The 26,459-nt window shown below is 40.6% G+C and overlaps 1 protein-coding gene across 5 annotated transcripts in view; it reads right to left on the bottom strand.

Moving 5' to 3' along the window:
• The window catches only part of LOC143923962 (sodium channel protein type 2 subunit alpha-like), a 372,282-nt gene that overhangs the window by 54,196 nt on the left and 291,627 nt on the right, over positions 1-26,459 (bottom strand). For all 5 annotated transcript variants that reach the window (XM_077447919.1, XM_077447918.1, XM_077447920.1 and 2 more), the window contains one exon: positions 7,807-7,929. In XM_077447919.1, coding sequence (XP_077304045.1) covers positions 7,807-7,929 — 123 coding nt within the window. The remainder of the gene's footprint in view (positions 1-7,806; positions 7,930-26,459) is intronic.

The following is a 26,459-nucleotide window of genomic DNA, read 5'->3' as shown; positions in this document are numbered from 1 at the left end:
TTCTGAGCCTATTCTCAGTATCTATGGACTTTTCTTGCAAGGCTCTAACCTGTAACTGCAATGCACGGAGGTCCCGGGAGTCAGCTCTGGTGGTGTCCTCCAGCTGCGATATGCGGCCTTCAGCCTCAGTAAACCGGGCCCTAAATTTGTCCATGTCATGCCTAATGAGGCTCACATCAGCCACCAGGTGGTCTATTTTCACCATCACCGAATCCCTACCCTCCTTGATCGCCGCCAGGAGCTCAGCGTGGGAATCTGCCTGGGATGGAGGAGGATCAGCGACGGCCTGAGAGCCGACAGACATCGTGGCGACGGGGGACCTCGTGGGGAAGATGGCCGCCGCGGACCGGGCCTCACCTGCTGCGGACGAACGGAGCCTTCCCGGGGGCTGCGGAGAGGGCCGCGGGGTACCGGAGGTTTTCTTCCGCCCCAGGGTGTCAGGGGGAGAGGCTGTGTGATGACAAAAACGGCGCTGGAAGTCGACAGGATAAGCGGTGGAGTGGAGCTCAGCAGTCACACGTCTGCTCTCGTTCACATCCCGGCCACGCCCCCCGCTGCTTCAGTATTTTTAGATCTTTTTGCCAGATGTTACTATGGTATACTAAAGTGTCATTTCAAGCATTTCATAAGTGTCAAAGGCTTTTATTGACAATTACATTAAGTTTATCCAAACAGTCAATATTTGCAGTGTTGGCCCTTCTTTTTCAAGACCTCTGCACTTCTCTCTGGCATGCTGCCAATCAACTACTGGACCACATCCTAACTGATGACAGCCCATTCTTGCATAATTAATAATTGCAGTTTGTCAAAATGTTACCACCTCTTGAGGATTTGTCACAAGTTCTCAATGGGATTAAGGTCTGGAAAGTTTCCTGGCCATGGACCCAAAATGTAGATGTTTTGTTCACCAAGCCCCTTAGTTATCACTTTTGCCTTATGACAAGGTGTTCCATTATGCTGGAAAAGGCATTCTTCATCACCAAACTGTTCTTGGATGGTTGGGAGAAGTTGCTCTCAAAGGATGTTTTTGTACCATTCTTTATTCATGGCTGTTTTCTTAGCAAAAGTGTGAGTGAGCCCACCCCCTTGTCTGAGAAGAAACCCCATACATGAATGGTCACAGGATGCTTTACTGTTGGCGTGACACAGGACTGACGGTAGCGCTCACTTTTTCTTCTCTGGATAAGGTTTTTCCTGGATGCCCCAACCAATCTGAAAGGGGATTCATCAGAGAAAATAACTTTACCCCATTCCTCAGCAGTCCAATCCCTGTGCATTTTGCAGAATATTAGGCCGTCTGATATTTTCCTGGAGAGAAGTGGCTTCTTTGCTGCTTTTCTTGACACCAGGCCATCTTCCAAAAGACTTTGCCTCACTGTGCGTACAGATGCACTCATACCTGTCTGCTGCCATTCCCGAGCAAGTTCTGCACTGGTGGTGCCCCGATTACGCAGCTGAATAAACAGTTGGAGACAGTCCTGGCGCTTGTTGGACTTTTTAGGGCGCCCTGAAGCCTTATTCACAAGTACAGTGGAAATGTTTTTATTTGGGATTAAGTTCATTTTCATAGCAAAGAGGGACTTTGCAATTAATTGTCATCTGATCACTCTTCATAACATTTTGGAGTATATGCAAATTGCCATTATAAAATATTAATATTTGTGTCATTCTAAAAACTTTTGGCCATGGCTGTACAGTATTATTGGGTGATATAGGTAATATAAAATAAAGATAATCATAGATTTAGCATAAAGATATTATTTTACTGCCCTACCAGCTGTTATGTGTTAGCCTAAATAGAAAAGCTAATACAATCTATACTTTTAACTCCTTTTGTTAACTGTTTTAATTATAAACCATATTATCATGATAATGACTGACACAATGCCATACTTAAAACGTATGACTGCCACAGGCAACAGAAAAATGACTGCATCAATAACTGTGAGTCATTTGTGGCATACATCACTGACACACAGATCAGCAAAACCAAACAGAAACAGCATGTATTTTTAGAATCACCCTTTTTATTATGTGCAAATGACCTCTATGAATCAATATATAAATGCAAATCATTACATTTTGTTTCTTCAAATAAAATTAGGGGGCGATCTAAGAGCTTGCTCATATGCCTTTTATGACATACCTAAATAAATAATGCACTTGATTTCTGAAGCTCATTCCAGTCATTATAATTTTTTTGACTTTTAAAAGGTAAACTGTGTGCTGAAAGCTACAAATCAGTATTATAATATAATACATAAAATGAACTTCTCACGATGAAATTTAAGTCTGTCATAAATGTATGTATAGTATAAGAACCTTTGTTTAAATAAAGAATCTTTATTTCGGGTAACATGATTTTCTTTGACCTTTGCATTTTAATAACAAGTTATGAAATACAAGCCCCTATAACATACTTGCTATTGATATCCAGAAAGTGCTTCTGAAAGTGCCATAGCAAGATTTTCTGTATACAGCTGTTGATTCCCAGTACATTTATCCATATTATATTAAAGGCTATCGCTATCCAGAACTAATATTCTGGACTGCTGCAGGAAGTTTACACTTCTGTAATCACGGAGGGGCTGGTGCTTGAAATCATTTATGCCCCATACACACTATCAGTTTTTCTGCTGAGTTTTTCCTTCAGATTTACAAAAACCATATAATATGAGGTCAAACCTTAGGAGTTTCAATTTGTATGCAATCAGGCAGGCCCTTACACTACATGGTTTTGGTAAACCTGAAGGAAAACTGATAGTGTGTATGGGGCTTTAGCAGGTGCAAAAAAAACCCTGATACACTAATAAAGTATAACTAAAGGCCTATAATGAAAAAAATGCTAGGAGCATGAGGTTTTGGGCAAAGGTAACATGCAAAATCTTTTTGGCAAAAAAACTTTTGCCACATGCATCAGCAGTTTTTTTTTTAATGTAAACTGCATGGTGTATGCACCCTGAAGTGTACATGCCAGTTCATTCTCAGCAACGTGAGAATAGAACCAGATGTAGGGAATGATCATCAGTGGCTGTCCAATGGTAAAAAGAGGATTTAGTAAGAAGCAGTGAGGAAACGGAGCATGGAGTTGCAAATGTAGCCTCAAACTGTCAGTGGAGGAGAAGGGCAAACTAGGGGGTAAGTGTGCCGTAATCTGCAAATATGCTATGTATACCTGCATGTTATGGTAAGAACTCTTCACAGCAGTTATGTCTGCTTTAAGGTGAATGAGAGTTGTATTCATACTGCAGAAGTCTTTCATTTACCTTTGAAGCACAAGGACGCAACTGGGTGCTTTGTACTACAAAAGTTGCATTATATGTACATAACAACATACTTCTGCCATAAAGTTAAACAGAATTTCACCTGCATTTGCTGATGAAAATTATATGGATATACCAAGTGCCAAGCTGCTAAGAACCCACATCAAAAAAATATCTACTATAGCTTTTATTAGCAAACAAACGTGACTCTTCTTTGCCCCTCTCTAATTTAGTTTCACCTTGACTGAGACCTGACCTTCCCTGACTTCAAAGGTCCACTAACTGCCATATGCCTGTCCAATGAGCATGCCCTTTCTTTCTATTGAAGCAGTTTCATTTGGTGTTGAAATGGAAGTTGGCACAGCTTAGTTAGGAAAAGTCTGCCCCCCAGCAACATTGAGAAACTAAATCAGTCAGGGACACAGAAAATATGTTTAACCCTTTGGTTAAAAGGGTAGTAGCTGTAACAATTTGGTGTCTTCTGTTAGGCAGAACTTTGGTGTGAACTAGAGTACAAGCATAACTATGAAATTGTCATTCAGCTTAGAATGTTGTCAAGCAGTTGCAATACAAAGGCAGGCTATAAAAATATGGACTTATGAGCTAGAGCTGTATTCCTAAAGGTATAGGTAACACGCTAACAATTTAGAATGAAGCACTAATATCTGTTCTATAGGAATTACAATGGTAAAAGTAGGCCTAAGACTGGGTTCACAGATGCAGCGGCTGTGGCTCACAGCAGGGGGTCCAGTGAATCCCTGTTCACAGATTCAGGTGCGAATCAGGTCTGAATTTTTGCCTGACTTCGCACCTGATACAGACTCAAAGATGCACACGACCCTTTCCAAATGCCACCCCGGAGCTGTGTGAACCGGCTCCATTGAGAGCCGGGTACACTCTACAGTCATGTAACTTGGATGGGGGGGAACCTGGCATCCAATTCGCATATATGTGAACCCAGCCTTAAAGCAAAGGTCCGTCCACCCTAGCAAAAATTAAAAGCCAATAGCTACAAATATTGCAGCTGCTGACTTTTAATAATAGGACACTTACCTGTCCTGGAGTCCAGCGATGTTGGCACCGCAGCTGATGATTCCATCAGCTTTTGGGTGCTGTCATCTGGTAGTGAAGCATTGCGGCTTCACGGCGGATCCCTACTGCGCATGCGCGAGGCACCGCTGCACTCTCCTACTGACCCGGTTGCTGCTGACATAATGTGCCGCGGCCCAGTCTCCCTGAAGTGGGGATAGTGTACCTATCAAAGATAGTATCCGCTCCCCCCGAAAGGTGCCAAATGTGGCACTGGGGGGGAGACAAATTAGCGTAATTTCCACTTTTGGGTGGAACTCCGCTTTAATGTAAATTCTCATGGGGTATTTTGTCAAAGTTCACTTTCTTTTAAACTAACCTTTTCATATCTTATATCTAGATATCCCAAGAACAGATACCTCAAATTTTCTTTCTTAGGAATTAAGCCACATGAGGCTTAGCTAAGCCCCACCCAGCCAACATTCCACTATATAATAAAAGCAGCACATTGGTCAATAAGAGCATTCTCCAAGGAAAGTAGAATAGTTAGTTGACATGGCATGTGCCAAGTCTTCTATTCCTCACTTCCCCGCAAAGTTGTTCTAATCAAACTTATAATTTTACTTATGCAGACTGTAGCAAACAAAGTTGTAATTAACAAAGAGAAAAAAATTATATATTATATTTTAATCTGTTGCCCTTACAAAAATGTATTTCAAATTATTTGCATTTATTGTAGTACAAGCTTCAGAAGTACATTTCTAGTCACTATAGAATAGAAAAGATTCATGCATGGAATAAAGTGTTCTCATAAAAGTAAACATTTTCAATAGTTTGTGTATGTAAATAAATATTGCAGTAAAACAAATGAATGTGCAGCATTGAATAGAAAAATCTGCACATCAGATTAAGCACAAAAAGTATGTTGGCACCATATGACTTTGGGTACCTAAATTGTTTTCTTTCTATAATTATAGCTTACATATTCAACATATGGAAGTGTTGTAGATGCCTACAACTTTCTTTTGTTAGTTACTGATGATGTCATGAATATGCAGAGACAAACTGGGCTATGATTTTTGCTATGTTCTTTTTCTTTAATTTGGTTGGTATTAAACAATTTATTGACTTCTACAGCTAGCAAACTCCTTACTGGTGAACATAGCTTACATGTTTGTTGGGTCTTTATAAACTGCTTGGGTTCAACTTACAATACAATGGCTAGCTATACACAATGGTTGACTTTAAGTGGAAGTGAGAGTAAGTGAAAACATTGTTACCTTCAATAAAATGTGTTAAAGCAGGGTTCCGCCCAAAAAAAAATAAAAAATTAAAGTCAGTAGCTATAAAAAGTTTAGCTGCTGACTTTTAATAATCGGACGCTCACCTGTCCCATGGTCCAGCGATGCAGGCGTACGAAGCCCCGCTCCTTTCCCCCTCATCTCCACAGTGCCTGCATTTTTACTGTGGGCGCCCAGCTGTGGCTTCACAGCTTGAGCACCCACTGTGCATGCACAAGCCGTTTTGTGAATTTCCGGGCAATCTTCTGTGACATGTCCCAGAAGATTACAGGGAGGGAGGAGGAGAGGTGAACTTCCTTCCGGTGCCGTGGAGCCCTGGGTGGAAGTGGGAGCTGGATGCCTCTAAAAAAGAGGGTATCCACCCCCCCTCCAAAAAATGACATGTCAAATGTGGCATGGAGGGAGGTCACCATCACTTAAAGTGGAAGTTGCATTTTTGGGTGGAACTCAGCTTTAATGTCAGGACCTGTGTCATTACTTGAGTCACCTACTGGTGGCACTGTTGTTCCTGGAATCAAAGTACATAGTTCTGGTGGCTACCAGCGGGTATTTCTCAGCAGCTGGACTGTACAAGTAATTAGGCTGCACCTGATGTGTACTGCTGGGGGATATATAAGCCTGCCCTTGACTGGAGTTCAATGTTTCAGTGTTCATCCTGAAAGTTGTGTCCCTGCCTGATCCTCATCCTAATCCTATACCTGACCTTGAGATATGCTCCTTGCTTCCCTCTCTCAGTACCTGGCTCCCTGTTCCCCTTGTCTCCTGTCCTTGTCCTGCTCACATGTGCTCCTTCCATTTTACATATAGTTAGATTATTATTTGGGGTTTTTGCACTGTAACGTTTATTTGTCACTTGCATAATTTATGATTTACTGGGCTTGGTATTGGAAATGTGTAATTGGTCTTAAAAAAAATATTTTAACCTTATTCAGTCTGGTTCCTGATTCTACCAGTTTTCTAATCCAGATAACCATGCTAGAAACCAGAGGCAGATATTGATCTTTTTTTTTTGTTTACCGGTCCAGGGCTGCCACAGCATGTAAATTTGGACAGCGACACACTGAGCTCTCTTCTCATATCTTCCAACTCCTTATGAATCACAATAAAGCAGGAATTACAAAAGCCTAATAAAAAGGTAGAACACTATAAAAAAATACACTATAATAAAAAATCTGTCCATACCTTTGTTTTGAGAAATAGCCATATTTTAAAGGTGTGAAGCAAATAATTTGACATTGAACCCAGTGTTGCTAAAATTAAAGCCAATTTATCTCTGCATGTCAACTCAATACATTATCGGTAATATTATTCAAATTGTGATAAAACGCATACATTTTACTTCATTACTTGTATTATTAACTTAAAGTGTCATTAAACCCAAAACGTGTATGCCTGTGTAATTAAGAGTATGTTCTAAACCCATGTGCAGAAGCTTACAAGCATAAAGTGTTTCTGCACTAGTAAATACCTGGTTGATCCTGCCTTTCCCATGGACCTGTACTCTTTCTGTGACAACGATACGGCAGCCGATCCCCTGGCTCCTATTTTGCCACACAGTGTGCATGCTCAGCCAGCTCCTTTGTTTCCCCATTCACTTTCTTCTATCCTCTGGAAGCTACCCCACTAGAGCCAGCAGGTTGATTGACAGGTGCCTGCTCCAATGCCTGCCTCTTCCTCTTTCAGCAGCGTATATGATCCAAGTCTTTCTAACAGCTGCAGCTGCTCTCTTTTATCCTGTCTGCCCGTGGCAACATGCACAGGCCCCTTACAGTGACAGCTGATCCCTTTCTCTTTCCTTTCCTGCTCTCACTGGAGTTTTTTTTTCTTTCTGCTTGCTCCTCCCTTTTTATATTCACAATACAGTGCAAGCACTCTACTTACAGCAGTAAAAAAGAAAAAAAAAAAAAAAGAAAAAAGGTATTTATCTTATTTATTTGCATGTGAGCTAAATGTTCTCACTTTCATTGTTAGATTTTCAGATGGTAACACTAAACTTGTTTAAATGCGTTTAATGACACTTTAAAAATAAATAAATAAAAAATTCTTTGTGGCTTCTTAATTATAGAAATAGACAAGTTGCTGGATATGAAATCTAACATGATGTGTTTTTTTACAGCGGTAATGGTAAAGAAATTGAGTTTATTTTTCATTCCTTATGACATAACACATGCATGTTTCTACACATGCATTAAAAAGTTCTTTTTTATTCTTACCCTCATCCCTTCAAAACGTGAAAGGGCTCTTAGTGGTCTCAAGGCCCTTAATGTCCTTAGGGACTTAATAGCCCCTAGTTCTGAGTATCCCAAGGCATTAGCTACTAAGCTAACGAGAGACACCTATATAAAAAAACAAAAACAACAATTCTAATTTTTCTGCCACCACATATATGTTTGAGGTATGCTTTGGTTTGTCAGGAGAAAACGACCCAATCTTAATTCTTCCATGTGGGTAAGCAAGCTGAAAAAGAAGTCTGATTAGAAAGGACAAAGTACATAAGATCCATCTGATGATGGAGACCTGTTGACACAATGGAGAAATCACCCTCAAGGTCTTACCCACTCTCACATTTTGTTGGAGCTCCAGTTGGTTTTTGATGAGCAAAATTAAGCCTGGCAAAAAAATTAACCTACAACAAAGAAAACAAGAGAATCTGTGCTGTGTGACAACCTAGGTCTTAGCCTTACCCTGATGCCTTCAAATCTTGATAATGCACGTAGAGGTCTCAATGCTCTCAACGTCCTTAGAGATTTAATGGCAGCTAGTTGATCATACCCGAGGGCCACCGCCAAAAGAGATATGATTGAAATCTGTTCAGAACCAACAGCACGTTTAATTAATAGATGAGAAATTTGTAAAACTTGTGACTAACTTTTGCTTCATTCCGCTATTCCTCTATGAAGGTTTTTTGCTTAGATTGTAACCAAAAAACTCTGTTAAAGAAATAATTAAACCAATTTTGTATCCTTTAGAACATTCCAGTTTACAACAGGTTGACAAAAGGCAGTAGAACATCCAATTTTCAAACTACCTCTTTATTTATAACTTCAGCATACAAGTTAACATAGGAGTTTGCATGTTTTGGACTTAACTAATAGTCATTAGTCATAGACTTTAATGGGAAACTACACCTTTAGTGCGGTTATACTTAGGTCTGAGCACCACCTAACCCCAAACCCCACTGCCAGTCTTACACTTACCTGTCGCCAATCCAGCATGTCGATCACCACATAGATCAACAAACTTCTCAAAAATCTTTCTGGCTTCTCCAAAATTTTCCTGAGCCTCAGCGAGCAGGTCAGCAGATGAGTGGGGGGGGGGTCACCAGGTGAGTGTGCGGGCGTGCAGAGCAGACATCAAGTGAGGGAGCAGGCCAGTCCACAGGTGAGCAGAGAGACTGGCCAGTGAGCCGGCGGGCGGAGAGCAGAGAGATGACATCATCTCTCACCGCCTGCCCTGCATCACTGCAATTCCGCCCTCACTGTACAGCCGCGGGGAGCAGGGAGATTACATCATCTCTCTGCTGCCTGCCTTCACTCTGACAATCTGCACCTTAGCAGGCCAATTACAATAAGCAACGTGTGGCAGGTGATGTGACAATCAGCAACATGTGGCAGGTGATGTGACAATCAGCAACGTGTGGCAGGCGACATGGCAAGTGTAATCCACAACATGTGGCAGGTGACATGGCAAGTGTAATCTACAATGTGTGGCAGGTGACATGGCAAGTGTAATCCCCAATGTGTGGCAGGTGATGTGTCAAATGCAATCCACAATGTGTGGCAGGTGATGGTTCAAGTGTAATCCGCAATGTGTGGCTGGTGACGTTGCAAGTATAATCAGCAATGTGTGGCAAGTGATAATCAGCAACATGTGGCAGGTGACGTGGCAAGTGACAATCAGCATCTGGTGGCAGGCAAGTGACAATCCGCAGCTTGTGGCAGGGACGTGGCAAGTGACAAGCTGCATCTGAAGGCTGGTCGACGTGGAAAGTGACACACTAGGGGCTCCCACTGATTCTGCATTATGGTGAGTTGAACTATTTAATTTTATATTACAATGTAATAATAGAAATAATGCGCTTCAATCATCCTGACACCATAACAACTACGGTGCCATGATTATGAAAGCGCCAACACCAGCCATTGCCCCGATAAATTGCCCACAAAAAAAGTATTTTCTGGCAGTGCCCCTCCCGAGACTAGACTCTGGATCCGCCCCTGGTTCAGTGTGTGCGCCACAATCCCATTTATTCTTATAGACTTCCATAGGAATAAATGAGATGTGTTGGATTAGCTGGGAAAACGTTTAGTAAATAAACACATACTTGAAAGGTAAAAACAATTAACATTAACCACTTAAGGACCAGGCCTCTTTTTCAGACTTGGTGTTTTCATGTTTAAAACTGTTTTTTTTGCTAGAAAATTACTTAGAACTCCCAAACATTTTATATTGTTTATTTTCTAACACCCTAGAGAATAAAATGGCGGTCATTGAAATACTTTTTTTTTACACCGTATTTGCGCAGCGGTCTTACAAGCGCACTTTTTTTGAAAAAATGCACTTTTTTGAATAAAAAAATAAGACAACAGTAAAATTAGCCCAATTTTTTTTTATATTGTGAAAGATAATGGTATGCCAAGTAAATTGATACCCAACATGTCACGCTTCAAAATTGCGCCCGCTCGTGGAATGGCGTCAAACTTTTAGCCTCAAAAATCTCCATAAGCGACATTTAAAAAATTCTACAGGTTGCATTTTTTGCGTTACAGAGGAGGATCTTGGGCTAGAATTATTGCTCTCGCTCTACCGATCGCGGCGATACCTCACATGTGTGGTTTGACCACCGTTTTCATATGCGGGCGCTACTCACGTATGCGCCCGCTTCTGTGCGCAAGCTCGTCGTGGCGGGGTGTTTTTAAAAAAAAAAAATTTTTCTTATTTATTTTAATTGATTTTATTTATTTTTACACTGTTTTAAAACAAAAAAAATGGATCACTTTTATTCCTATTACAAGGAATGTAAACATCCCATGTAATAGAAAAAAGCATGACAGGTCCTCTTAAATATGAGATCTGGGGTCAAAAAGTCCTCAGATCTCATATTTGGGCTAAAATGCAAAAAAAGAAATAAAAAAAAAAAAGAAAATCTGACATTTAAAAAAAAATATACCTTTAAGAGGTATGGGCGGAAGTGACGTTTTGACATCGCTTCCGCCCTCCTATGGTATAGAGACGAGTGGGGGCCATCTTAGCCTCACTTGTCTCTATGCCCAGCTAGGAAGAGGACCCGATCGCCTCCGCCGCTACCGACGGCTCCGGTAAGGGGCGGAAGGTGCGGGAGGGCGGCGGGAGGGGAGGTGGCACCTCTCCCGCCACCGATAGCGGTGATCTCGCGGAGACCACCGTTATCGTACAGCCGACCGCCGCCTGAAGAGATGGATATCTCGGTTGTGGCAGCAGCTGCTGCCGTTACCGAGATATCCCTCTTCAAAAAAAGGACGTACATCCCCGTTAGGCGGTCCACAAGTGGTTAAGAGAGCTAATTTTCCAAGGATGAGGGCTGCTCTACAAGTCTTAGACTGGGAGGGAATATTGGCACTGATGAACACAGAACACAAATGGGTATTCTTCAAAAAGACTGCATGTGAACACACTGCAAAATCTATTCCCATGGGTTTAATAAAATGTGGCTCATGGCCAAAGTTAAACAAGCTATAAATAATAAGAAAAGAGCTTTTACAAAATATAACAATGAAGGAACACTATCACCATTAAAATATTACAAGGAATATAACGGAAATTGAAGGCTCAAAAATTCAAAATGAACTACAGATTTCAAAAGAAAGTAGGGTAAACCCCCCAAAAAATCTTCATATATATTACCGTATTTTTCGGACTATAAGGCGCACGTAAAAGCCTAAATTTTCTCCCAAAAACGACCGTGCGCCTTATAGTCCGGTGCGCCTTATATATGACCTGTTGACATCGCTGGAGTTCTTTGTTAACAGTATCTGTCATCTTGACGTAAACCTTCGGACTATAAGGCGCACGTAAAAGCCTAAATTTTCTCCCAAAATCGACCGTGCGCCTTATAGTCCGATGCGCTTTATATATATGGAAATATCCATTTTATCAGCCGGTCGTTGCTAGTGCGCCTTATAATCCGGTGCGCCTTATAGTCCGATGCGCCTTATATATGGAAATATCCATTTTATCAGCCGGTCGTTGCTAGTGCGCCTTATAATCCGGTGCGCCTTATAGTCCGAAAAATACGGTAGTAATAAAAAGGTCCGGTCTGAGTATGTAGGCTCTTTGAAAAAAAACTACAGTGGGTGACTGGGGATAAAGAGAAGGCAAATTTATTAAAATACCTTCTTCAGCTCTGTGTATACAAAGGAGCATGGGGAGCTCAAGTCCATAATTGTAATGATATTGACATAGCCCCAAACGAACCACTATGGCTCAAAATTGATATGGTCCAGAAATATTTAAACAGCATGAAGGTGAATAAAGCACCTGGACCAGATGGCATACGCCCACATGTCCTAAAAAAATTTAGCTCTATCATTTCAAAGCCAATGTTTCTAATTTTTAGGGAATGTTTAATGCCAGGCATAGTACCACTGGATTGACGTAAGGCCAATGTGGTGCCTATATTTAAAAAGGGGTCCAAGACTTTACTAAGTAACTACAGACCTGTTCGTTTAACTTCTAGAGCCAAGAAGACACTGGAGAGTTTAATATAAGACCACATGGATGAGTTCTTGGTAGGCAGAAGTATTTAAAGCAACAGACACCATGGATTCACGAAAGATAGAAGTTGTCAAACAAATCTTTTATCTTTTTATGAGGAAGTAAGCAAAACCTTAGACAAAAGAGTGGCTACAGACTTAGAAAAAAACAGTTTGTAAATGGAAAGAAAACTGGCTAAAGGACCGTATTCAGAGAATAATGATTAATGATTCATACTCTGAATGGTCTAAGGTTATCAATGGTGTACCTCAAGGTTCAGTGTTGGGACCCTTACTTTTTTCATATATTTACATGATATAGGGTCTGGGATTAAAAATACTATTTGAGCCAACATCAATGCACTGTTTAATTGGCCAACTCTGTGACAAATGAGGTTTAATGTTGATAAATGTAAAGTTATGCACTCGGGGGATAAAAACATGCATGCATTACATACTAGAGGGAGCACAACTGAGGGAATCAATGGTGGAGAAGGATCTGGGTGTTCTGGTAGACCATAGGCTTAATAAAAGCATGCAATGCCAAGCTGTGGTTTCCCAAGCAAACAAACCCCTTGTATTAAAAGAGGTATGGACTTCAGAGAGAAATACATCATTTTGCCCCTGTACAAATCATTAGTAAGACCTCATCTGGAATATGCAGTTCAGTTTTGGCCACCAGTTCACAAAAAGGATAGGGGGCATTAGGGAAGTGGAGAAAGTGCAGAGAAGGGCAACCCAGCTGATAAAGGGCAAGGAGGAGCTCAGTTATGAGGAAAGATTAGCTGAACTAAATGTATTTTCTCTTGAGAATAGGAGATTAAGGGGGAATATGATCAACATGTGTAAATACATAAGTGGTCCATATAGGGAACTTGGTGTTGAGTTAGCCACTTTAAGGTCATCACAGAGGATAAAGGGTCACTCTTTACATCTGGAGGAAAAGAGATCTATTCTCCAAATACAGAAAGGCTTCTTCACTATAAGAGCTGTGAAAATGTTGAATAGACTCCCTCAGGAGCTGGTACTGGCCAGCTCAGTAGATCATTCAAAAAAAGGCCTGGATTCTGTCCTAGATTCATGTAATCTAACTGGATACTAAAATTTATAGGTAAAGTTGATCCAGGGAATAACCCATTTCCTCCTGTGGGATCAGAATGGAATTTGTTCCCCTGCTGAAGCAAATTGGATCATGGATCAAGGACTGTATAATTTTTTCCCCTTCTATTGGTTGAACTGGATGGACTTTGACACAATGTGTCATTGTGTCAACAGGTCTTTTTTTCAGCCAGACTAACTATGTAACTTTGCAAGTAAATGACCGGGTGATCTTGGTAATGTTATCTCACTCAATCGGTAACAGGAAAAATTTGTAAAAGTTTAGCATGAGGCACTCTGGTTTTAGGGCCAAAACACGTCAAGTCACCTGTATGCTGAAGTTCCAAGTAAGTCATTCTGGAAAGTTAAAATACTATTGACTTTTATCAACTTGTTAGACAGCGTGAAGTAAAGTAAAGAATGCACTGAATGATGGAGCTGACAGGAAGAGGATTTGAGTGGAGAAAACTTGTATTATACCAAAACCTAAGTTTAAGTATTGATTGATTAAGTTTATTGGTGCTTGCAATTGCTACACTGAAATCTAAAACAACCATGTAGAAAATGGTTTTTGGAAGCCAGTTTCAAATGTGGAATTTTCCTTTACGAATGTTAGGAGAACAGAATGATAATGCAAAATGACTTCAATCCTTCTGCCAATTTTGAAGACAGGGAGGTCATGTTTGATAGATAGACAGACTCTGTAAATGTTTTCATGATTCATGATCACGAATGCCGAATCATCATGCTGTGATCACTGAAACGCAACTGAATACAATTCTCATTACACTGTTTTGACGCACATTGGGTTACACTCAAAGCAGTTTAAGGCAAACCTTTATAATAACTTAGTAGTTAGCACAGCTCATTAACACTTTGGCATCTCTAGCTTGACTGTTGAGTAGGACTCCTTCAATGTAATTGCTGCTTCCACTAAATGAGTCACATGTTCTCTATAAACGCAGACAAAGAAAATGTAAGTTGCTTGCAGAGTGCATTATCTATTTAGAGCACTATTTTACTTAAGTGGATCGTGAAATATATTGTTACAATGACGACCACTTCACATTCTTTCTTCATACTTTTGTTAACAGAGAACTCTGGTCTAAATTAAAATGTTTTCATACTTCCTAATAGCCATGCTGTTTGGACCTCTAAAAATTACTTTATAAAAATGTCATAAAATGTAGATGTTGCCATTATGCACAGCTGTGGCCACAATTTTTGAGAATGACACAAGTATACATTTTCACAAAGTCTGCTGCCTCAGTTTTTATGATGGCAATTTGCATATACTCAAGAATGTTATAAAGAGTGATTAGATGAATTACAATTAATTGCAAAGTCCCTCTTTGCCATGAAAATGAACCTAATCCCATAAAAAAAATATTTCCACTGCATTTGAGAAGAAGGCTTCGGGGCACCTAAGAAAGTATAGCAAGTGCCAGGACTGTCTCCTACAGTTGATTCAGCTGCGGGATCGGGGGACCACCAGTGCAGAGCTTGCTCAGGAATAGCAGCAGGTGGGTGTGAGTGCATCTGCATGCACAGTGAGGTGAAGATGTTTGGAGGATGGCCTGGTGTCAAGAAGGTCAGCAAAGATCCACTTCTCTCCAGGAAAAACATTAGGGACAGACTGATATTCTGAAAAAGGTAAAGGGATTGGGCTGTTGAGGAGTGGGGTAAAGTAATTTTCTCTGATGAATCCCCTTTCATTGTCTGGGGCATCTGGAAAATACCTTGTCCGGAGAAGAAAAGGCGATTGCTACCATTAGTCCTGTGTCATGCCAACAGTAAAGTATACTGAGCCCATTCATGTGTGGGGTTGCTTCTCAGCCAAGAGAGTTGGCTCACTCACAATTTTGAACACAGCCATGAAAAAATAATAGTACAAAAACTTCCTCCAAGATCAACAGCCATCCAAGAACAGTTTGGTGACAAACAATGCCCTTTCCAGCATGATGGAACACCTTGCTATAAGACAAAAGTGATAACTAAGTGGCTTGGGGAACAAAACATTATAATTTTGGGTCCATGACCAGGAAACTCTCCAGACCTTAATCCCATTGACAACTTGTAGCAATTCCTCAAGAGGCAGGTGAACAAAGAAAACTACACAAATTCTAACAAACTCCAAGCAATGAATAAGCAAGAATGGGCTGCCATCAATCAGGATGTGGCCCAGAAGTTGATTGACAGTATGCCAGGGCCAATTGCAGAGGTCTTGAAAAAGAAGGGTCAACACTGCAAATATTGACTCGTTGCATAAACGTAATTTGTAATTGTCAATAAAAGCCTTTGACACTTATGAAATGCTTGTAATTATACTTCAGTATACCATAAGACATTTCTGACAAAAGATCTAAAAACACTGGAGCAGCAGACTTTGTGAAAATTAATATTTGTGTCATTCTCAAAACACCCCAGGATAAAAATCCATATTTTGGATGACATGACTAAAGTAAAACTTCTTATCCTGGCTTGTTAACTTTGTAAATTGAGTGTATTATTTTCTAAACTAGGCACTCAAGAGTAATTTGTTGTCTGTGCCCACCCTACTACAAGATCACTGCTAGTTACTGGGAGCCATATTGTGTTTGTGACGGTCCCCACCATTCATAGTTATGACACATTGGAGAAGAGGTGTAGCCATACACAGCTTTAAAAGTGCTCTCCAAATGCTCTCCAAATGCAAGGTGCCGCATTACGTTTAGTAACCCCCTAGTAACTGTATTGGTTTATGTGGCATTTGTCAACAAGTTTTTCCTTTTCCATAGGAAAGCATTTCCAATCAAACTTAACAAAAAACAAAATGGTGTAGCAGCAGTACTATCTTAACCTCTATCTTTTTTGTGCATTTTATTTTTATTACAGGTACTTATATAGCACCATCAATTTACACAGTGCTTTTCATATGTCGAAAAGCACCCAGAAATGGATGGCAACAAAGCGCTGGAGAGTTCTAAAGTAGCCAGCAATGAGTCCAGATCTAAATCCCATTGAACACCTGTGGAGAGATCTTAAATTTGCTGTTGGGAAAAGGCACCCTTCCAATAAGAGAGACCTGGAGCAGTTTGCAAAGGAAGAGTGGTCCACAATTTCCGGGTAAGAGGTATAAGAAGCTTATTGATAGTTATAGGAAACGACTGATTTCAGTTATTTTTTCCAAGGGGTGTGCAACCAAATATTAAGTTAAGGGTGCCAAGAATTTTGGCCAGCCCATTTTTGGAGTTTTGTGTGACATTATGTCCAATTAGCTTTTTTTCCTCCTTTTTTCATTTTGTTCCAATACACACAAAGGGAATAAACATGTGTATAGCAAAACATGTGTTACTACAATACTTTTCTTTGAGAAATACTTGATTTTCTGGAAAAAAATTCTGGGGTGCCAACAATTATATATAGTACATTCACATCAGTCCCTGTCGTCAAGGAGTTTACAATCTAAGGTCCCTAACTCACATTCATATACTAGGGCCAATTTAGGCAGCAGACAATTAACCTACCAGCATGTCTTTGGAGGGTTGGAGGAAACTGCAGTACCCAAAGGAAACCCACGCAGGCACATGGAGAACATGCAAACTCCATGCAGGTAGTGTTGTGGTTGGGATTCAACAACCCTAGTGTTGCCACTTAGCCACTTGCTGCCACACCTGTGCTTCTGTGCATCAATTATTTCCTAATATTAAAGCCGGTCATAGACAGAGCGATTTTCTTTCCTGCAACCATGGGTTACAGGAAAGAAAATCACTTGATTCCCTCATCAATACAGTCAGGGTTGATGGGGGAATCCCTCCCGCCAGAACCATTGAGCTCTCCTGGAGGGTGGGATGGGGGGGAGGCATCTACTTGGATACATGAAGCCTACCTATACATGGTTTGAATCTCAGCCGGTCCCTGCTGAACTATCCAAGATTCAAACCATATATGGCTGGCTTCATGAAAAAACTTCAAACTACAAACACAATGAATTTTCCATGCATTAATAAAATTATCTTATGTGAAACATAGTCTCTGTCACAGACTGTGTTTTACATGGGACAATTTTTTTAATCCATGGAATATTATTTGTATTCGTGTGTTTTTCTATTAATATTGGGAAACAATTGATGCACAAACAGGATATACAGTAGGTTTAGATAGTAACTATACAATTTTGTTTTTTGTTATTTTTTTTCTGCACATTTGAGAGTGACATGAAGTGTGAGCAGCTACGAGTGATTATTTATTTATGTTATATATTTTTTTTATTTATTTGGGTAGCAACACAAAAGGTTTTTCTTTGGTTAACCTATTCCCAATCAAATGTTGTCTTTGGAAGGCAACGGGCACCGATTTATTTAGCTAATGGATGCAAACCATGACAAATGCTTTTACACAATTTTTTTTCTATACCATCCTTAAATTATAATTTTTCACACAGAGATACTGAAATGTTCCTTTGCAGAGTGATAACAGATCCAGATTCTATTCTCTGAGCAGTCTTTTTATGTCCAATACCTGTAACCCTAAAGCAAGCATAAAATGCTAATTCTGTCCTGCAAATTAAAAGTAATTCTATAATTGCTTGAGCATCCCTAATAATAGAAGATTTTTTTAAAATTACGTCTTAACTGCTGTTGACTTCAGTAAGAAGCTTTGGCCACCTAAAATCCTACATGAGAAGAAAACTGACATCAAAAGGATCTCTAGGAAAACCTCTTTGAACAGTAATCGTTATAGAAGCCTCTGATATTCAAAGAGGTAGGAATAAAGACCATACTTAGGAAAAAAAAAAAGGACATGCAGAAGCGTGTCTGGCATCGTGCATGTGAGATTTTATGAACATTTATCATTATATAATAATCAAGGTGTTATTCATTTTTTATGATTAAACACATCTCTCTATGTGGGAATTGCAGGTATTGTTGAGCTAACTCTGAAGAACATAGATATAGCATGTTATTCAGATATTCACTTGGATGTCTGTTATTCTGCCCTGGAAAATAACATCTTATGGGATCTGTACAGTTAACAAAAATTATAGGACAAATCTCAGCTCTGTATTTGAGGATGCTGTTTGCCACTACACATTTTCTTGGAAATTCACTAATTAGCTGGACTACATAACTTGGACTAACATAAAGGTCCTCTACTCCCACAATCCCATCCTAGACAACAGTGGCGACTTGTCTCATTGTTTCCCATGTTTAGTATACCTAAGGCCTGGCATAAAAAATAAAATGGTTCCTAAAGAGAATGATTGTATTATGTGGTTGAGAAGCAGTGCCAGGGTTCACCATGAGGTGACACATTAGGTGAGTGCTGTAAATTACAGGTTGGAGTTCAGTTACAAACCTGGAATGGTGTGAATATGGGAAAGCTCTGTATTACTGCACGCAGTAGGCACAAATAATACATTTAGATTTAGTGATTGTACTTTTTCTCTTCGCTGGATATGGAAATCATATCACAGCACATTTTTTAGTGTCAAAAGTTTTTATGCCTGTGTAGCGTCCTGAAGAGCCCACGCTATGTGTTTTTGAAATTTAACTTTATCTGAACTGCAGTTTGGTTTGGGTATAATTATTCAAAATTTTGACCTCAGCATCAGTCTGACTGGACTATAAGGTGTTCAGCCTGGCCATAGGGGCCGCTGTCTCTTCTGGCAGGCATGGAAACACAGTCTGGTTGGGTGCTTTAAGGTTACTTTCTCTCGGAGCCAGCCCAGTGGGAGTGTCACTCTTGCTGTGCTTTCTGGGAGAGGGTATTTAAGATGCGGATGTCATGTGGTTCAGGGTTCTGGTCCAGAAGTATGTTCTGACTCCATGGTCCTGGTCCTCCTGACCAGCCCCCAGGAGGTCTATGGCCCGGGGTGCGGATCCACCAGACTTTACGTCTCGGGGCTTGCAAGCCCGAGGCGAGGAAACTAAGGAAGGGATTCGGAAGTGGTCCAGTGCCATCTCAAGTTGTGGAGAGGCCCAGCAACTTTGTAGTTATCCAGGGGAGGACTCTTCAGAAGAAGGCCAAGCAAGGGTTTGCTTCTTAGTAAGAGCCTGGTAAAGCTGAAGGACCTAAGTGAATCCAATCTCATGCGGTATCGCCGGACCGGCTGCAAGATACTGGTGCCACGCGAGTGTTCTACAAGTTTATGGTTTCCTTGTTCATGTTCTACAACAAAGTCTGTGGCAGAGACTTATTCCTACATGTTCTACAACAAAGTCTGTGGCAGAGACTTATTCCTACATGTTCTACAACAAAGTCTGTGGCAGAGACTTGTTTTTGACTCAAACACCCTGTTGGCTGCTAGGCCTTGTGAGAGAGGGACTATCCAACTAGAGTGAACATCCAGCTGTGAATGGCTATTCTCTGGATTTATTCAAAGTAAGAAAGTTCTTTATTACTGATGTTGACACTAAAGCCCCGTACACACGAGCGGACTTTTCAACATCCAAAGTCCGACGGAATGATTCCGTCAGACTATTCGATCGTGTGTGGGCTGCAACAGACTTTTGATTCGCAAAAGTCTGACAGACTTTAGAAAATGGAACATGCTTCAAATTTTTCCGGAAGAACTCCGCCGGACCCAGTTCCTACCGAAAAATTCGCTCGTGTGTATGCTATTCCGACGGACTAAAATCGACGCTAGGGCAGCTATTGGCTACTGGCTATGAACTTCCTTATTCGAGTCCAGTCGTACGTCATCACATTCGAATCCGTCGGAGTTTGGTGTGATTGTGTGTGGCCAAGTCCGCTCAGTCGAAAAGTCCGTCAGAACTCTGTCGGAACTCCGGCAGAACTCCGGCAGAACTCCTTCGGAAGTCTGTCGGACATAAGTCCTCTCGTGTGTACGGGGCTTTAGAGTACCTGGACTTTTCACCTAATCCTCTGATCCTATACTGAGAGACTGTTGTTAACTACGTTTTAGCAAATAAAAATCCCTTTTAGCGGATCTGTCGTCAGTCTCTAAAGTTTCTGGGCCATCTACCACAGAAAACCCCTAGACACAAGGAGCGAGCGAGAGAAATGGTAAGCCCATTAAAACCAGCCGCTCCTTCGGGAGTCGGTGCTACACCTGTAAGAATCTCCTCCCTGGCAACCCATATTGACCAGCATAGTGATTGAACTGCTAGTATAATGTCATACAAAGGGGCAGTAGCAAGGATAAACAAAAGCTATGAGTTGAGTTAATAATTTTATCCAGCTTTGTATAATAAGCATGAAAGGGAAAACATGCCAGAAGAGCAAAGCTGGCTCTAAAGAACATAGTAAAGGTACAACTGGACCAATATATGACAAATAAAAATATTGTCACATGTTAGCCTGCAGTTTCCTGCTTGTGTATTCTTACCTCCTTGCTGCAGTGCTTCTCTACCTTGATTCCTTTCACATGTGTGGTATGTTCACCTATGGGCACCACCTGCTATTTTGTGGGCTTTATTTCCTTCCTTTCTATCACCTCCTGGCCCACCTCCTAGTTTGCTTGCCTATATAAGACATGCTCAATGTAACCCACATTGCCTGAGCAACTTCACAGTTCCCTGAGCTCCTGTTCGCTTGTCACTTGTGTATCCTGTGCCTGACTGCACGTGTACTGATCCCGGCTTTGTTTAACATCTGTGCTAAAGCCCACACTGATCTCGGCTTGTCCCCTGGATTTTCTGTTGTCTCATACTGCTTGTACTCTGCACATGCATGTGGTCTGCGCATCCTCAGCTGGGTGTACCTGGGGGCCACGATCTGGTTCCAGCTTGCTTCAAGGTCATCCCCATCATCAGGGACTCAGGTGAAGAAGCAAGCTGGGGCTTAGACTCTGCGCCCTGTGGAACCCCAAGTCGGCGATCTACAAGGGCTCACTACCTACCACAGCTTGACAAATAAATTATATTATGGGTTTACCTGCATGACAAAGCTATGAACTGGGGTTTTATATTGATCTTAACTAGAAATCTTGCACACCTATTTTCTACACCTCCATCCTCCCCATCCTCCCCTCCCACACTGCCTAATTTTGCTAGGGGTTGGGAGCTACATTTTCATATTTCTCAGGTTCCAGATGAAGTCTTGCGGCTCCTTCGAGCAGTGGATGAATTTATGGCAGTATGATGGGGGGGGGGGGGGGGCCTTTACATAATAAAGCAGTTTGGGGGATTTTTTTTGCATGTTTTTGTATTTCCAGCCAAAACATTGTCTAGTTTTGGATATAGTGGGGACGGGTTAAACCCCTTTAAGGAATTTATTGCTATCTGTTAAAGAGATGTCCCTTAATTCCTGTGAAACTGACAATGTTTTGCCAGACAGGAAGTAAGGGGAACTCTCACTTCCAAAAATAAAAGGCTTTTTTTTTAAAGTAGAGTGAGGCAAGGCTAGGTCAGATTTCTGTTTGTATTTATCGTTAACAAGAATTTAAACCTCCCGAATAAAGACACATACAGCTAACTAAAAAAAAAAAAAAAAAAAAAAAAAAAAGAAATAGGATGTCTCCCATTAATATGAGTGCTTGAAATAAAAACTAATTTCCAAACCTTAGATCAACCCATGCATATTTGGGTATACCTCCAAAAACAACATCTGTCAAGTTCCAGGATACCTACAACAGTACCACAGCACATAAAGGAGAATAAAAGTTTTTATAAAACAGAGCAAAAAGATCACCACATTTATATTGGTGTACTGTAGCTGCACTGCTTCACAGAACGGCCATCTGTTTCCTGCTGAAAGATCAATTTGTGTCATTAACAAAAGTCTTAGCAAGGAATAAGAAAATGCGACGTTAAAATTGAATCACATAGCACAATGGTAACTCAATAATTTCCATTATCTACAGAAACCTAACTGTGTTATTAACAGTCATATTCAACACTGACACCCCAGAGGACAGGAGTTGGCACTATTGAAACGCCAACACGTTTGCTTAATTTTTCAGAATGCTCTTTTCAATATATTTTAAATAAATAAATTTTAAAAAAATGTCTTATACAGAAATTACTTCTGTGCATGATTTGGTTGGGGTAGAAAAAAAACACACATACTGATATCTGATGCATAATATTTGTGCTTGGTTAATCAAACAGTGAAAAGACCCCCAATGGTGTACTTTAGTACAGTAAAACCTTGGATTGCGAGCATAATTTGTTTCTGGAAACATGCTTGTAATCCAAAGCATATCAAAGCGAATTTCCCCATAAGAAATAATGGAAACTCACATGTTTTGTTCCACAACCATTTATTCAGATGTCCTTCAGTCTATAGTGCATATAAAAAAGATTATAGCAATGTGATTGTGTTGTGTAACCATAAAATGTCCATCCACAAGTGGCATCCTCCACAAGGGGATTAGAAACAAAATCCAGCAGGAGCTACAGAGTATAAAAGAGAAGAGAGGCACCTCTAAGTGTAGCAATATATTTACATTTAATGAAGGTACAACATTTAGCAACTCACATAGTTGATGGTTAAAACAGACACATCTAAGTATGCAGGCATCTGGGGTAAAGCTGTCTACATAGACCGTCCTCCACACTGCTGTCAGTCTGCAGTCGTGACCGGAAAGACTACCCTGCAGTAGAACGATCTGAAAGTGAGGCTTGAATCGCTTGTGGAGCGCAACATGGAAGGGGTGACGTTGAGGACGGTCTATGTGGACAGATTTATCCCGGATGCCTGCATACTTAGATGTGCCTGTATTTAATCATCAACCATATGAGTTGCTAAATGTTGTACCTTCATTAAATGTAAATGTATTGCTACACTTAGGGCTCATGCACACTGTAGCTCAAAAAAAAAAAAGCTGCTTTTACGGCATTTGAGCTTTTATTTCAGTCTGAAGAAGCTTGTGCTTTTTTGTGTTCTTTTGCACGTTTTTTTATTGAGCTTCTTTGAGCTCATTTGAGCATTAACATTTTCTTTCACAATTAGTGGCAACTCTCTTCTCTTTTATACATAGTTGGGACATGATGCTACTCGTATTGCCAGAACTTGCTCGTTTATCAAGTTAAAATGTATAAAAAATATTTAGCTCATCTTGTAAAACACTCGCAGACCAAATTGCTCACAATCCAAGATTTTACTGTACTAGCTACCAAGGGTTGTTGCACTCTGAAACCAAGGGGGGCTCCAATAAAATAATAATGACCAGCTCTTATGGCGAACAGTTGCAGTCTGACCACTCCTATATGCTACAGATCACTATTGGTCAGATATGTTTCCTATTTTGGATAGGCCAGTATGGATGTGCCACAGGAAGTGAGCTCCAGCTCTCAAACATTGGTGTTTGTCAATTTTTTTTAATATAAGAAGGCTCTGGGTTGTGGGGCTCCCAGGGTGTTCTAGAGTGAGGCTCAAATTGCTGACACATACACGATGAAGCCTAGTACAATAACAAGGACAACAAGTTTAAAGGGTTAGTCTACCAATAACTGATTTTTGCTTTTTCTTGAGACTTTTTTGATTGAATTTTTGATTTTGATGGCAAAAGCAGCAGTATGACTGTGACTAAAATAGGAGTAAAAGACAAGTAACCAGCGCCAGGCACTCTGACAGAAAACATTAACTGTAGAGACATAAGAAGGAGAAATACGAAGCCAGTGGATGATTATGCTTGTTGTCTTCCATCTATAACTTTGATATTGGTTTGGCTCACTTAGGACATTCTTTAATCTTAGCTTGTAAATGTGAATCTGAAGAACATCATGTTCAGCTCAGTTTAGTAGGCTTCACTAGCTATTTACTAAACATTTAAATAGAGTTATCAGCCCAATGGTCTCTCAGAGCTTGCTAAAAGCCTGCTTAAGCCAGGTAAAAATCAAAACCCCCATGGAGGGATAGTGAAGTCACCCTAAACTAGGCACTTTGAGAGGAAATCAGGGTTAAGGTAAGAATATTTACTAACATTTTTCCCCGCTTTTTTAACTTTAAAATGTATCTTTAGACAGAATGTTCTTTTGTAGTCTTGGATGGACCGGAAGTGGTTCGACAATTTTTTTTTTGCTGTCTGTGCCCCAATGTGGAGATTATTCCCACTATCTTTACTTGTGACTGTTGAGAAAGAAAGTGAAGTGAAATTAAAAATGTTGAAGCTGGTGATCAGATCAAGAGGTAAGGTATCTGGACCCCTGTTCCAGTAATAATTGTTTAACAGGGGATTTTCCTAATTTTTGGAGACTTCCTTCTCCTTCCTCCTTGTTTCTTCCTGGGACATTTTATGCACCTTCAGGAAAGTTTTTGCAGGATTCTAAAGAATATTTATTACCATCTGGGATCAAATATATGGAAAGGTAATATTGCAGCAATTGACTTTTTCACCAAAGTCATTGTATAAAACCAAAAATGATTTCAACATTACACACTTTCTTATCAAGTCACATGTTACATGGTAATGAAATGCACAAGAACCCTATAGCTTCACATCCAACAATGATATTGGCTGGGGGTATGCCTAGCCATATGCAAAATACATAATACAAACTTTGCTGGCTTCAGCAGGAAAGCAAGTAAATATGTTGAAAGAAGATTTGGGATTAGTGTGTATTTGATCTCTCTGATGATTCTATCCCTAACTAAATTACAAGTTCTCTTTGGAATTCTTTAAAGTGGAACTAAACCCATCAATTTAACAGTTTCCCAAAACAGTTACATTTGAGGCATGCCATGAATGATAACTGTTTAAATGCTCTCAACTGAACTGTCAAGCCATCAAATGGCTGGTGTTATAATTGATCACATGTGCATCGACTTGGTAACTGCATATCAAACAGAGCCTAAGATGGCAGCTTTCTTGGCTGTAAAGGGTACAGTGGTGTGAAAAAGTGTTTGCCCCCTTCCTCATTTCCTGTTCCTTTGCATGTTTGTCACACTTAAGTGTTTCGGAACATCAAACCAATTTAAACAATAGTCAAGGACAACACAAGTAAACACAAAATGCAATTTGTAAATGAAGGTGTTTATTATTAAAGGTGAAAAAAAATCCAAACCATCATGGCCCTGTGTGAAAAAGTGATTGCCCCCCTTGTTAAAACATACTATAACTGTGGTTGTCCACACCTGAGTTCTATTTCTATAGCCACACCCAGGCCTGATTATTGCCACACCTGTTCACAATCAAGGCATCACTTAAATAGGAGCTGCTTGACACAGTAAGGTCCACCAGAAGATCCTTAAAAGCTACACATCATGCCGAGACCCAAAGAAATTCAGGAACAATTGAGAAAGAAAGTAATTGAGATCTATCAGTCTGGAAAGGGTTATAAAGCCATTTCCAAAGCTTTGGGAATCCAGCAAACCACAGTGAGAGCCATTATCCACAAATGGTGAAGACATGGAACAGTGGTGAACCTTCCCAGGAGTGGCCGGCTGCCCAAAATTACCCCAAGAGCGCAGCGACGACTCATCCAAGAGGTCACAAAAGACCCCGCAACAACGTCCAAGGAACTGCAGGCCTCACTTGCCTCAGTTAAGGTCAGCGTTCATGCCTCCACCATCAGGAAAAGACTGGGCAAAAATGGCCTGCATGGCAGAGTTCCAAGGAGAAAACCACTGCTGAGCAAAAAGAACATCAAAGCTCGTCTCAATTTCTCCACAACACATCTTGATGATCCCCAAGACTTTTGGGACAACATTCTGTGGACCGATGAGACAAAAGTGGAACTCTTTGGAAGGTGTGTGTCCAAGTATATCTGGCGTAGAAGGAACACTGCATTTCATAAAAAGAACATTATACCAACAGTAAAATATGGTGGTGGTAGTGTGATGGTCTGGGGCTGTTTTGCTGCTTCAGGACCTGGAAGACTTGCCGTGATAAAAGGAACTATGAATTCTGCTGTCTACCAAGAGATCCTGAAGGAGAATGTCCGACCATCTGTTCGTGTACTCAAGCTGAAACGAACTTGGGTTCTGCAGCAGGACAATGATCCTAAACACACCAGCAAGTCCACCACCGAATGGCTGAAGAAAAACAAAATTAAGACTTTGGAGTGGCCTAGCCAAAGTCCTGACCTGAATCCTATTGAGATGTTGTGGTATGACCTTAAAAAGGCCGTTCATGCTCGAAAACCCTCTAA

Source organism: Lithobates pipiens, unplaced genomic scaffold, assembly GCF_037356315.1.
Source record: "Lithobates pipiens isolate NorthernLeopardFrog02 unplaced genomic scaffold, aLitPip1_a1.2 Scaffold_22, whole genome shotgun sequence".
Classification (NCBI taxonomy): Eukaryota; Metazoa; Chordata; class Amphibia; order Anura; family Ranidae; genus Lithobates; species Lithobates pipiens.
This window is presented reverse-complemented; position numbering and strand designations above follow the sequence as displayed.